This window comes from Eublepharis macularius, chromosome 6 (genome assembly GCF_028583425.1).
Source record: "Eublepharis macularius isolate TG4126 chromosome 6, MPM_Emac_v1.0, whole genome shotgun sequence".
Lineage (NCBI taxonomy): Eukaryota > Metazoa > Chordata > Lepidosauria > Squamata > Eublepharidae > Eublepharis > Eublepharis macularius.
In genome coordinates, this window is record NC_072795.1 from 73,014,640 (window position 1) to 73,029,144 (window position 14,505).

Genomic DNA, 14,505 nt, shown 5'->3' on the forward strand with positions numbered 1-14,505 from the left:
GCTGAGTGCACTAATTCTCTCTCTCCATCCTCTGTTGCCTGGCAAGTGGCAGTGAAAGCACTTAAAAAAATAACTTTTTCATTTTAGTTTTTGACAAGGTAAGGGTATGATTTTCAGATGCAAAAATTCCTCAACCTGAAAACTGCTTCTAACCATTTCCTAAAACAGTGTCAACCCCCAGAAATTTCAGCATGACAGAAATCATGCTCTTAAACAAACCTCTGAAATGAAAAGAAAATGCTTTGAAGTGCACACCCCTACCATGAATACATAGTTAAGGGGGAAAGGAAGGCCACACTAGTAATAATCATCTTTATAAACTCCTCCAGCTGAAGACCCGAGAGAGGCAATGCCAAGAATGGGGGTGGGGGAGGTGAGAGGAGCTGGATAGGTGAATCAGTTGATTCAGGATAATAAATCTTGTATAAAGGGGAACCATGGAGAGAACATGGGGCAGAATACCTGCTTTGCATTTGGTAGATCCCAAGTCTATCCCAAATATTTCCCGCCAACGGAGTTTTAGTTAGCTGGTGTTGGAAAAGATCTTCCTTTGTCTGAGACACTAAAAAGCTCCTGGCAGTAAGATTACTATTAGACAATATTAAACTAGATGAATGATGGCCTAGCTTGGTATAAAGAATCTTCAAATGTCAATATATGTCAGAAAACATGAGAACCACCCATATGTTCTATTTTAATTGGACAAATTTGAGACTAGCTTTTTTTAAAAAAAGTTTTTAAATTTCTACTTTCTTGCAGTCTTAGGCAAAGAAGCAGAGCTGGGGGGAGGGGAGGCCCTGAAGAGATATAAAAGATCGGACTGAATAATGAAGATTAGCAGGATCCCTCACCAGGTGGAGACATGCCTCCTGCTTCATGCTGTCAATCAGCACAGCAGAGGTCCTTTCACTGAACTGGCATAACAAAGCAGGGAGCCTGAAGAGCTGCTGGGTTTCAGCCTATTAAAATATTGTCTAAAATTTGATTTTTTTTCTTGCATTCTTACAATACAGCTAAGAGTTAGAGAACAGTTAAGGAGAGCAACCACGATGATTAGGGAGTTGGGGCACCTTTCTGATAAAGAAAGGCTGGCGATGCTGGGACTTTTCTGTCTAGGAAAAACACTAGCTAAGGAGAGACATGATGCATGTTTATAAACTCATGCAAGGGGTAGAGAAAGAGGATAGAGGGAGATTTTTCTCCCTTTCCCACAATACTAGAACTCAACCTCTGAATATAAGTATGGGGATGCAGCAGCAGGGGAGGGCCTCAGCATCTACACCCTATTTGGCTGGCCCTCCCGGTCAACAGGTTGGCCGCTCTGTGAAACAGTATGTTGGACGGATGGACCAGTGGTTTGATCCAGCATGTTCTACTTGAGTCCTTATGTTCTAAGATTACTCTCAGCTAGGTGAGCAGTGAGATTAGTTCTCCCTCTCTGTCTAGGCTAATTGTGTTATAATGGCAATGGGCCTGAACACACTTTGAAGTGCATGTGTAGCAGGGTTCAAAGAAATTGCTTTATATTATATTGATTATTAACTAATAAGTGCTATAATGCTGTTCTGATTAATAATTGATTGCTAACATTTAAGAATGATTAAAAATCCAAGCTTGAGTAAAATCTAGCTATGTCAAGTTAACTGAGACACTGTTGAAACAGGAAATCTGTTGCCTGAGAAAAGAGGAAGTATACTACATTGTGTATCTCAGAATAGACTGCTTCAAGGTTAATGAAACTGCTGATTTAAGAGAAATGTCTGTAATTATGCTGTGTAAGAAAGGTTGTGTCTGGGGCAAATGATCTCGATGATGAAGCTGAGGGCCAAGCTACACATGACGAAAGACACTTGCCTGGCAAGTGGATTGAGTGGAGGGCAAGTGAACAGGGAGAAATACACCTGCCATTCAAGTGTCATTTGTCACTTGTAGCTTGGCCCTGACATGCTGTAAAATTGTAATCAAGTTGTACCACATGCTATGTGATGTAATCAAGCTTAACTATTTTAGCATCTGAGCTGTTTTGAAGGGTGCTCAGAATTTTAGTGATTTTTTATATCACAGCTGAGCCAGCCGGCTTAATAAAATCTTTCCTTCTTAAGATTCTGTTTGGTTTCAAGTCCTTGGGAAATCCCTAGACCTGCTATACATGTACTAGCTAGTTCCAATTTAATCTATGAGTTAATATCATATATTGTATAGACTGTTGAAGTACTTTTGGCTATTAATTGCTACAATACACTCTTCCTCAAGATCTACCACTACTGTTAAAACCAAGTCCTTGCCTAAGAAGCAATGTGCTTTAGTAGGATGGGGATGGCCTACACACTTCCAAAGACAAATGACATGGAGATGGGAATGACTCTGGGGATGGGAATATGGCCTCTGACCACCAGCTTGTACCTTGCAGATTGTCCAGCATGCCACCCATTCTGTAAATCTCCACTGAGATGACAGAAAGAATTTGTAGAAAAATTAGAGTCGCCTACAGTTTTATAGGTTCCTGAAACTTAGAAAATTATTGCTAAACAACAAACAAAAATCCAGCTTTAGTTAAAACGTATGTAAATGTTTCAATAGTGGAGGTTGCTAGCATCCAAAAATTTCATAACTCTGATCTTTTTTTTTCTCGCGCTTGTCTACTTAACGCTTTTATAGTACCATCCTAAGAAAAGTTCCTCCCTTCTAATTCCATTGAAGTCAATGATTTTAGACAAGTGTAATTCTGTCAGTAACTGGCCTGGATTTCAGCAAGCTCAAGCTGTCCCAGTTACCCATCTCATACACCGCCACACTGCATAGCTCCCTTTTCACTACTGAGTCTCCAAACAACCTTATCAAGCATTACAGATTCCCTCAAAGGTGATAGGGTTGCAACAGTAGTATCATATCAAGCGACATGCCTGGCATTGCTAGACAGTCTCATTACTTGTTTCTGTTTCTTTTAATTCTATGGCAGGGATGACACTGATGTTTTAAATGGATGCACAGACATGTAGTAAGTTGTGAATGAACTGTAAGGGGACGGAATTTATAGCTCTGTTGTGCATAAATATTGTATTTATGGAACTAAACAGAAACATACCTTGAAACACATTCATTTTTAGGGAACAGCTGGAAATGTATTCTTTTTTTGCTTGGAAAAAGACAAATCCTGCATTTCAACCATGTCCATGCATTCATAACAAAACAAAAACAAAACAAAAAACCATGGCTGATCTTCAACATAAGGAGGAGATTCAAGTGTTCCTTCATTTGAGTTACTTAACTCTTGGGTGCAGAATGTAGGCCAAATTTCTGTGCCAGCCAAGGAAGTTGGTTTGGGAGGAGACTCAGTTAAATTATCTTATCTCTGAGCAGTGGGGAGTGGGGACACAACAGACTCTAAGCTTCTTTTTGTGACATGTGCTCCTTAAAATAAAAACAAAAAGAAAAGAGAGGAACAAAAGGAGTTCATGATAAATAGAAAGAATGATATAAAACTGAACAAAAAGAGAGAGAGAAATGATGTGGGAGAGAAGAGAGGGCTATGGGAGAAGTTACCATCCATTTGCTCAGCTTAAAATGGATTATCAGAGTAACCCACACTGAAAATAGGTGCATAAATTAAAGGAGGTAACGGGCTGTGTTTGTAGAACTGTTCTTCCATCAGGATATCTATCCTACCTCACACACACACGGTCTGCAAAGTCAGAAAATAGATAAGGCACAAACAAGAGAGAAGATATTTACTATCCCTTGATAAGTGTGGTTATTAAAGGTAAAGTGTCCTTTTGAGGGGATATCTGTTCTGGCCTCCAGCAAGCTCCCTTAGTCACAAAATTGATGTCGCTATATTGTCCAAAGGATCCTATTCTTCTTTATGCTCAGCAGTTTTTCCCATTTGATGTATGTCATCATTAGAATGATGGTAGCTGGAATTTAGCGCCCCCCCCCCCCCGCGTCTGTCTTAATGCACTACAGCTCAGTAGTTTTAATAGACACTGCATACAGATTTCAGGCTGAGCCAGATGTTCATTATATTACCTTGATAGGTAATATATCATATAAGGTTCATCTATGATGGGTTTATTGTTGAGTCCCAAATGTTAAAGCTCTAACAAGAGAAACTAAAGTCTACCTGTAATCTTGTTCACTCATACTGTTGTTAAAATGAGAAGATGGACAGCTGCAACTCAGCAGTGATTTCTGTCTAAACTTAAAACATTGGAACTTGTCAACACAGTGATAACTGTGTTCTGGAGGAGTGTTCTGGAGGAGTAATTTATTGAATGCAAAAATCAAATTGACTTTTCAAGAAACTTATACCTACTCAAACAAGAAACAAGCAAGAAACTGGAATCTAACCCAGCATATAAATTCAGTCACCAAATCAAAGTACATTGGGACTTGGCATTTAACGTCTGCAATACTTTGGTCACATGGTGAACCACTTTGGTGTAGTGGTTAAGAGCGCAGGACTCTAACCTGGAGAGCCAGGTTTGATTCCCCACTCCTCTACTTGAAGCCAGCTGGGTGACCTTGGGTCAGTCACAGCTCTTTGAAGCTCTCTCAGCCCCACCCACCTCACAGGGTGTTTTGTTGTGGGGATAATAATGGCATACTTTCTAAACCGCTCTGAGTGGGCATTAAGTTGTCTTGAAGGGCGGTATATAAATCGAATGTTTTTGGTGTTGTTGTGAGAAGACAAGACTCTCTGGAAAATTCAATAACGTTAGGAAATGTTGAAGGTAGTAGAAAAAAAAAGAGGTAGACCTAAAATGAGATGGCTTGACTCAATAAAAGAAGCTATATCCTCCAGTTTGTAGATCTGAGCAAGTCTGTTAATAATAGGAGGTTTTGGAGATCTTTCATTCATAGGGTCGCCATAGGTCAGAGGCAACTTGATGACACATAACATACACTGGGGATGCCAGTCCCCTGTAGGGGACGGAAGCTCCCTGCTCCCACCCTCCAGCCCCTTGTCCCCACTTACCAGGCTGGCAGGGGGCAATGTGCCTCCTGGGGCATGCCCCCAGGTGTCACGGCACACTCCTGGGCAGCACAGTGCACTCCATGCCACAGCAGCCAGATTGGGGCGGAATTTGGCCCAAATCAGGCCCAATTCAGCCAGATTCAAGCCCAATTCTGCCGGATTTGGGCCCAATTCGGCCCAAATTAGGTCACTGCAGAGCATGGGAACACTCCTGCACTCCACAGAGACCAGATTCTGGCTGATTCAGGCCCAATTCAGCCTGTATTTGAGTCAAATCATACCTGAATTGGGCCAAATTGGACCACTGCATAGTATGGGAGCACTGTCATGCTCTGCAGCAGCCGGATCAGGGCCAATTCAGGCCTGAGGCTGAATCGGGCCTGAATCCAGCCAGATTGGGATCAATTCGGCCCTCTGGGGAGTGCAGGAGCGCTCCCAGGGCGGCTCGTGACCCTCGTGATGTCATAGCTCATGACCCGGAAGTGATGTCATAGCACAAGCCAGGACAAGGAAAAGCTCAAGGTAGGAGCCGGGCTCCAGATCTTCAGCTGGGGAGGTCAGGGGACCTGGCAATCCTAACGCACATACAAATATTTCTTACTTTTGCTGTCAATTAGTTTTACGTTTTTGGATGTTGCCGTGTCTTATTGGTTGAATTTACTTCTGGTTTTACTGTTTTATTATTTTTCTATCTTTTTAGCCAGAATTTTGTAATACAAGCAATGGGCCTGTAACAATTGCAGGGTGGATTGCAAGGAGCTGTGCTAGCCTCCCTATCCCCTACCATCACCTCCAGCTTTCCTGCTCTGCCCTACTTTTTCTACTCCACATTTCACCCCTAGCTTTGCCGCGGTGGTGTCTCTCCCTGTCTGTTCCCCAGCTTCTCTGTGGCAGTGTAGCCCCCCCACCCCAGGTCTACTTATTCAGTAATCCCTTGCCAAACAGCTACTGCAAGTAGCCACACAGCAACCACTGGACCCACCTTGCAGTTGCCTGTTGAAGACATAATGAAAAGGCCCATCCAAAAGCAACAGGGAAGGGTAGAATGGGGCAGTTGAGTTCTCTCCACAGCTGCATGATCGGACTTATAGTCTGGGAAGGCAAGAATGTGGGCCATGGCATATGCCACTTCCTCTCCCTGCCAGCCTCTTCCCAGGAAGGTAGGGAGCTCTGAATAAACATTGGCTCCTTTTTCTAAGCCAGTCTTCAAACACCACCAATCTCCTTCTCAGCACAACCACTTGAGAATTAGTATATATAAATGGTAGGGTTGCCAGGTCCCCTTACCCTCCTGATTGGGGGAGGGAACCTGGCACTTACCTTTCCAGTCTCCTCACATGTGTGCAAAGCACACCCGTGCTCCTGCCTATCTCCAGGTGAGCATGCCTATCTCCAGGCGAGATGATGTCACTTGAGGAAGTGATGTCATTGAGTCTATGGGGAGTGCACCCACTGCATGCTGCCCCAGGAGATTCTCCAGGACTCCCCCCCCAGCCAGGTGAGAGGGGGCAGGGGGCAGGGGCTGAGAGTGGGAAATTCTCCACCCCCACCAAGGGACTGGCAGCCTAAATAAGTGGTGACCTGCAACACAATGTTGCATGTTTTGCCTGGAGAAGAGACGATTAAGAGATATGACAGCCATCTTCAAGAATTTGAAGCCCGGAAAACCCACAACAACCATCAATTTGAAGGGCTGTCACATAAAAGATGGAGAAGAATTGGGTCAGATCAGAAACAATGGGTTAAAATTAAGTTAAAAGAGTTTTCAGCTAAACATTAGGAAGAACTTCCTAAATGAGTGGTTCCTCAGTGGGACAAGCTTCCTTGGGAGGTGGTGGAATCTCCTTCTTTGGAGGTTTTCAAGAAGAGGCTAGATGGCCATCTGACAGCAACAATGATTCTATTACTCAGTATTAATGTAGGTAGATTGAGAGAAGAAGAGCGGGAAGGGATTGGCCAGTGCTCAGTTCTCGTGTCCTTTTCTTATATGCTCAGGGTGATGCTAATCACCTCTTTGGAGTCAGGAAGGAATTTTTCTCCAGGCCATACTGGCCAGGGTTCCTGGAGGACATTTTGCCTTCCTCTGGGCATACAGCAGTGGTCAGTGGGAGAGGGAAGGTACCTGTGAATTTCCTGAATTTTCCCTTCCAGCTCTATGTTTCTATGCTGCAGATTGTCAATATAATTTTCTCCACAGTTCCAGCAACCCTTCTCTGTTACTGCCTCCCAACCTATCACTTATGCCACTCCCTACTAAACACCCTTCCCCTTCCTGTTAAAGACCCTCATGCTTTACTGCCCAGACTTGCAAACACCCTTTGCATTTCCCCTTTGCATTTGCCTTTGTGTTACCTTCTCTCTTAACAGCCTCCACCTCCCCCCCTTGCAAACATCCTTTACATTCTCTCCTCTCCCTCACAAATAGCTTCCAGCTCCCCCTTCCTTTCAAAAAGCCTTCGCATTCCATCTTTTCCCTTTGCATCCCTCCTCTGTCACAAACACCCTTTCCTGTTCCTCCCTCCCCCTCATACATCCTTACACAATGCTGTGACATTGGGGCAGCTCCAGAGCAGCTATCCTCACCTGGCTGCAGCACTGGTCATCTCTAAGGAGGCTGGGCTCTCGTCACCTGCCCGTGGCATTGAGCATCCCAGGGCTGCTCTCCTTGCCAGACCCTTCTCCAGCCGTTGGCCTCCTCCATCTGTCCCAGAGCAGCAGCAGGCAGGCAGAGCAGACCCTACCATTCCACTACCATAATGGCACTTTCCCCAGCCCAGCCATGTTAACTTCCTGGCTAGGCCAGAAGGAGCATGCCAATGCTGGCCAGGCCTTGCAGGGCTGATCTGGTGCATGCTTTGAGGTATACAGGTAAGTGGAGTGCACTTTTTTTTTAAGCATACAGTGTATGTTTGTGACTTGTAAGATTTTTCTGCAACCCTGGCAGTTTCTCAAGGTTGCAGAAGCCTCTGTTTTGTTCCCAGGTGGCCCCACTATAAGCATTCACAGTGACCAGGGCCACTTTAAATTAAAGATATCTGATTATTCTTTAGAGGCTGGTGCTTTGATTTTTAAATGGTGTGCTTGTTCTTATTGTTTTGTTTTAAAAACATTATACATCACTCTGAATAGTTTAGTGGGAAAGCAGGATATAAATTTAGTAAGTAAATAAAAATAAACAAATGTCAATTTCATTTCAAGATTTCCTTCATAATCATGGGGACTAGAAACTACATTTAAAAATAAGATGGTTGGTTTTCAATATGCCACCAGATTCTTAACTTCTTGATCCATTTTCTTTTTTTGGAATAGCTAAAAATGACCTCAGAAACAAGTATTCAGAATCTTCTGAAAAGTTCTCATAAAGAGATACAATTGATATTTTGTCTTTTACTTCTCCTATCAGTCTCTTCTTAATACCATAACCGCATATCTCTTTTTCATTAAGTGGAAAAGAGGGTGGGATAAGGAGACACTGGGTTAGGAAAGGTTGAGAACCAAAAAGGAAAACAATGATTCATAAAAGCATACAAAGCATTTTTATTACAGCCTCCACAGACAGAAATGGAAAGAACAAAGCAAGCATTGTACCCCCAGTCGGAAGTAAGAGACAGACACAGGCTTGGATAAAAGGGCCGTTTATTAAATGACCATAACAATAACATTCGGCAAGGGCTAACTGAGCGGTACAGGTCAAGCCCTGGGGTCAGCACCTGACCACCGCCTTGCCTGTCTGGGCGAGCCCCCAATGCCCCGGGTGTAGGCCATCTCCTGAATGGCTGCAACCCGGCCAGCTAGGCCCTGGGATCCCACTCAAGCACCTGTTGCGCCCCAGCCGCCAAGCATGAGGTGAGGTCTTGTTCCCGGGGATCCCCTCAGGCGTCTGCCCTCCCTGACGGTAGCCGCCCATGCATACCGCCCTAACAGCAGACCCTGTTCCCCAACCTTGGGGAATGCCACAGGGGCTCACCAGCCCGCACCCTATTCCCAAAAACTCCTGCCACTATCACCGACGGCTAAACCCAACAATACTCATACCACCGCCATTAGTGCAAGGTAGGCGAAAAACCCCCCTTCCACAACGCCAATCAGGGAAGGAGGGAAAAAATTCCTACCTGGCCCATAAATAGCAGCCGGCTATTCCTGCACTAAAAACAGGGTGAGGTGGGTGGGCCGAGCGCTTGAAAAATCTGACGCCGGGAAGGGGCAGAACGCGCACAAAAGCGCCAAGCTCCGCCCCTTCCCAGAACCCGGATGGAGAGGGAGGGAGTCTGCCTCCTTCTCCTTCCAAGGGCTCCAATTGCCGGCTCCCAGCTTACGCGGCGAGCCGCGGCTGGGAGAGCCGAATTGTACCCCCAGTCGGAAGTAAGAGACAGACACAGGCTTGGATAAAAGGGCCGTTTATTAAATGACCATAACAATAACATTCGGCAAGGGCTAACTGAGCGGTACAGGTCAAGCCCTGGGGTCAGCACCTGACCACCGCCTTGCCTGTCTGGGCGAGCCCCCAATGCCCCGGGTGTAGGCCATCTCCTGAATGGCTGCAACCCGGCCAGCTAGGCCCTGGGATCCCACTCAAGCACCTGTTGCGCCCCAGCCGCCAAGCATGAGGTGAGGTCTTGTTCCCGGGGATCCCCTCAGGCGTCTGCCCTCCCTGACGGTAGCCGCCCATGCATACCGCCCTAACAGCAGACCCTGTTCCCCAACCTTGGGGAATGCCACAGGGGCTCACCAGCCCGCACCCTATTCCCAAAAACTCCTGCCAACGCAAGGGTCAAGCCTCTGCTTAGACCCTCGCGCCCCACAGGTGGCCTAGCGCCACCCGAAGCCCTTGCCGCAGGTCATCTAAAAATAACTCATTGCCCTCAGGTGACATATGGACACCATCTCCTCTGTAGAGGTTGGCAAATTCGGCCCTAATCCTGGGGTGTGGCAGATAAATGCCCAAGCCCTGCCCCAAGGCCTTCCTGATGTCATGGTTGGTCTTACGGCGGGCCCTCTCAATAGCCTTGGGATTCAAAGCCTCCCGCCAAACTCGACGTTGTAGCATCTCGGACCATATAACCAGCACACCAGGCCATCGGTCGTTTATGTATGCTAGGTCCACTGCTACTTGCACTGACAGGGCCTTACCCTGTACCATGCCAAGGTCATTCCCACCCAGGTGGATGACCACAATGTGCGGGGGCGGCTGCAACCGCCCCCTAAACAGGAGAGGCAAGAGGCCCGGCCACCTGAGGCCCCGCCGTCCCTGCCACTCCACTGTGGCCACAGCACTCAGGCCCAACTGGGATCCAATCGGCGTGTTCTTAGCTTGATTGGCCGCCCAAAACACCATGCTGTGGCCACATATCAGGATCCTCCTCCTCTCATGGCCCGACACGGCACCTGGAGAAAGAGCTATTAGTTCGCCATTTAAAATTGCTGTAGGGGTCGGACATAAGACCTGAAAGCTCTCGACCGCCACCTACCCACTTTCTGAATAGCCTGAGAGGGGGTATCCCAAAACTGCTGCCGTGGAGGCCGCACCAATCCGAAAGGAATGAGTGCCGAATTTGACCCCCGACAAGCCTAGTTTCTTGAGTGCCCTCTCAGTTACTGTCCAAAATTGATACTTGGTCAAAGGAGCTTGGTCCTCGTGTAAGAACAACAGCCCCTGGGCATCACCCCTAAGTGCGGTGTATTCCTTGAGGGCTTTAACCGGGCACAAGCCCGCCTCAGAACAAGGGCCCAAGTGGAAGGTGATTCCGCGCTGCTGCTGGTCCGTCTTAGACCTCCTAATGCAAATGGAGACGTTGTCTCCCACAAATTTAATATCCCTGGCCATCAAGGCCCTACCCGATAAATCAGAGCGCGATGAAGCAACCAACTCACTAACTCGCAGGGCCCCAAAAAATGCAGTTAACGCTGCTGCATGGAAGAGTTTATGCTCAAACCTGGATGAGCACACTTCAGCCCATGCCGCCCCAAGTCCCCGCAAGACCGAAGGAGATATGGGTTGTCTAGGGTCAGAGGGCGTCCTTTTTTCCCTAGACCATCCCTCCAGCACTTTCCTAATCCTAAAGGCCCCTGTAAATTCCGCTAAGCCCCGTGATTTGCTGGCGAAAGCCAGAGCGGCCAGTTGGCCCCTAATAGATTTAACTGCAAGTCCCCTGTCCCTCTGCACGATGCAAAAGTGCAGTAAATGTTCCTGCGGAACGGGCCAAACATGCTGGAGGTTGGCTGATGACCTAAACTGATGAAACTGTCCTACCGCACGGTCGTAGGCCCGGCGTGTGCTAGGAGCAATGGACAGCTGGATTGCTCTATCTACCTCCGCCGTCCAAGCTCCCACAGCTCCCATGGCATCCTCGCGGGCTGCCTGTCGGCCCAAGGGGCAAGCTGCCAGAATCGTTCCATCTGTTGGCGAGACAAAGCATCTGCCACACCATTGCTAACGCCTGGAACGTGCCTAGCCCTAAAAAGTATGTTCAGCTGAAGGCATTTAAGTACAAAGGCCCTCACCAGCCGCATCACCCTGGGGGATCTGGAGGTCATGGTGTTGACTACGTGTACCACCGCCAAGTTGTCACACCAGAAGTGGACAGCGTGGTTTGCCAACTGAGACCCCCACAGCCAAAGCGCCACTACCATGGGAAAAAACTCCAAAAACGTAAGGTCTTTGGACAATCCCTGGGCCACCCAATCAGAGGGCCATTGGTCAGCACACCAATGCCCCCTAAAAAAGACTCCGAAACCAGTGGAACCGGAGGCATCAGAGGTGACTTGGAGTTCAGCTTCTAGCAACAAATCCTCCCTCCAGAAAGTCACCCCGTTGAATGCGGCAAGGAACTCCTTCCAGACTAGCAGGTCCTCCCGCATACCTTTATTAATTCGTAAGCGATGATGAGGTAACCGTAAGTTCCCCATAGCATCGCACAGCCGTCTGAGAAAGGGCCTGCCGGGCACAACGGCCTTGCAAGCAAAATTTAAATGGCCAACTAACTGCTGCAACTCAAGGAGGGACACCTTGTCCCTACTCAAGCAGTCCTCCAGTCTCGCTCTAAGGTCTGCCACCTTCTCTAGTGGCAACCGCAGAGTTTGTTGCATGGTATCGAGCTCGATACCTAAAAACGTCAGGATCACCGACGGTCCCTCCGTTTTTTCATGGGCCAAGGGGACCCCTAGCTCCTCAGCAAGCTCAGTAAAGGCTGCCAACAGCCGGGCACACTGCCCCGAACCCGCAGGCCCAGACACCATAAAATCATCTAAATAGTGACAGGTGTCCTTGCAGGCACAGCGGCGACGCAACTCCCATTCCAAAAAGGAACTGAAGCGCTCAAATGCAGAGCAAGATATGGAGCACCCCATGGGTAGGGCCCTGTCCATATAGAACTTGCCCTCAAATGCAAAACCCAGGAGATCAAAGTCTCCCGGGTGAACGGGGAGCAGGCGAAAGGCAGACTTGATGTCGCACTTTGCCATCTCGGCTCCCACCCCGCAGCGTCGCACCACTTTGACTGCTTGGTCAAAGGAGGTGTAATGCACTGAACAGAGTTCCTCGGGTATGCCATCATTCACCGAGCCCCCTCTTGGGAAAGAGAGGTGATGAATGAGGCGGAACTCCCCCGGCGCCTTCTTCGGCACCACCCCTAAAGGAGAAACCCTGAGGGACGGGACAGGGGGGGCATCAAAAGGGCCCAATACCCTACCCTCAGCACATTCCTTTAATATCTTACCACGCACCACATCTTCCATGCCAGCCACTGATTTAAGGTTGGCTGCCATGAAAGGTGTCCTAAGGCCGTGAAACGGAATACGAAATCCAAACTTAAAACCCGAAATTAAATACTCAGCGTCCCGACGCCGCGGGTAGACCTGAAGCCATTCCTCAAGTACCCTCAGCCTTACCGGGCTGGGACCCTTTGCCAGCACCAGGCTGCTGGCCGCCGCCGCCCCCAAATCGCTTTCCTCCCTGGCCACCCTGCCGTCCCTTGGGACAGGCAGAGTGGGCATGGGGTCCAGCACAAGTGGGGCACTCGTGCCGGAATTTACATGCTCGCTTAAAACAGACCCCTTTGGACATGAAGTCCCAGCAGAGCAGCCGTGATTGAACCAGCTGCCCCGCAGGGGTGCGGGGACCCAAACCTTGAACTGGCTTGATAATCAAATGACCGCTATCGGTCCTATCCCCCACCGTTGACTTTGAAGGAGTCATGACCTGGACCCAAAGCTGGACCCAAATCTGATCCCACGGCAAACTAGGGGTTAAGGCGGCCCGCATTCGAAATTCCTCATCGTAGCGCAGCCAGGCCCCACCCTCAAAATCAGTATAACCCCTGTAAATAATGTTCATGTATTGAAACAGGGGAAGGGCCCTATGCGGCTGCGCCCTGGCCAGAACACCCGCATACACCAAAAACCCTGGAAGCCAATGGGCCCAGGTTCTATCGATCCGCCTCCGGCGGATCCGCTCCTTGTCCCTATCCTCAAGATCATCTTTATCCTTCTTCTCCAGTTCCCTGAAGAGAAGGGTAAAGACATCAACATATTCTCCCCGCAAAATCTTCTCACGGGTGGCCTGCGTCAGGTGATCCCCCAATGGCAGCGCCGTATCCCCCGTAGGTAGGGCCCTATACGGAACCACACCAAATCCTTGCATCCCATAGGGGGGCAGGCCAGGCTGAGTCCCGTAACCATAGGGCCAACCAGTGCTCGATGAATTATGCCCCTGCCCGTCCCAGGCAGCGGCCCCTGACGGCAACTGCTGGCACAAGGAGCCACTGGCACACGTAGGCCAAATGGGCTGTCCTAATGGGGGCCAAACTTGTGCGTTATAACCGCCAGAGGTGGAAGGAAGCGACACCCCAGAAGGAGTGGACTGCCCTCCAGCCCCCCACGGCCAAACAGCGTTCTGGTGTGTGTGCAAGTGCGCCTGATATTCCGTACCTTCAGCCAGAGGAGAGTCCACCGCCACAGCCACCTGTCCACAGTCCCCAGGCCCAGGCAGATAGCCTTCTCCTTCCGCTTCAGGCGCAGTAGGATGATGATGATGACTGGAGCTAGGTTCCCCTGTACTCAGGGCTGTCATCTTCTCTAGTGCCAACAGACGAGAGGCAAATTCTTTGTTAAATCCCACTTTTGCGACTCGTTTCGCACCCCTACGTGGCTGAGGTAAATCTCCACCCACTGCCAAACCCGCTGCCCTTTTTTCCAGAGCGGCCATGCGCTCCATCAACTCCTGCCTACTAGGGCCATCCTCATCATCCGATGAGGACAGAGTTGGAGGAGGTTTCTTGGGTGCAAGCCGTTTCACCGGCTGTTTGCCCTTGGAAGGGCCCCCTCCCTTTTTGGGTGGCATGCTTTAGCAGGCTCAAGGTGAGGTACAAGAAACAAAAGTATCAGCCTCGTCCCAGTAGAACAAAAGTATCAGCCTCGTCCCAGTAGGTGTCACCAGAAGCCCTTGTCAGAGCAGTTACAGCTCTCTCCAATAGGAGTCGCCCAACCTCCCCAGTAACAAGCCAAGGCTGCAGTGACCACACTCCCCTAAAGAT

General features: G+C 48.6%; 1 protein-coding gene across 1 annotated transcript; it reads right to left on the reverse strand.

Moving 5' to 3' along the window:
- Window positions 1-8,706: 8,706 nt before the first annotated feature.
- On the reverse strand, window positions 8,707-14,290 carry LOC129332561 (uncharacterized). The gene is made up of 2 exons (XM_054983762.1): window positions 13,901-14,290; window positions 8,707-10,360 (listed from the first exon to the last, which is right to left on the reverse strand). Exons 1-2 carry the CDS (start codon window positions 14,184-14,186, stop codon window positions 9,759-9,761), a joined length of 888 nt encoding a protein of 295 aa, XP_054839737.1. The 5' UTR covers window positions 14,187-14,290; the 3' UTR covers window positions 8,707-9,758.
- Window positions 14,291-14,505: the final 215 nt, after the last annotated feature.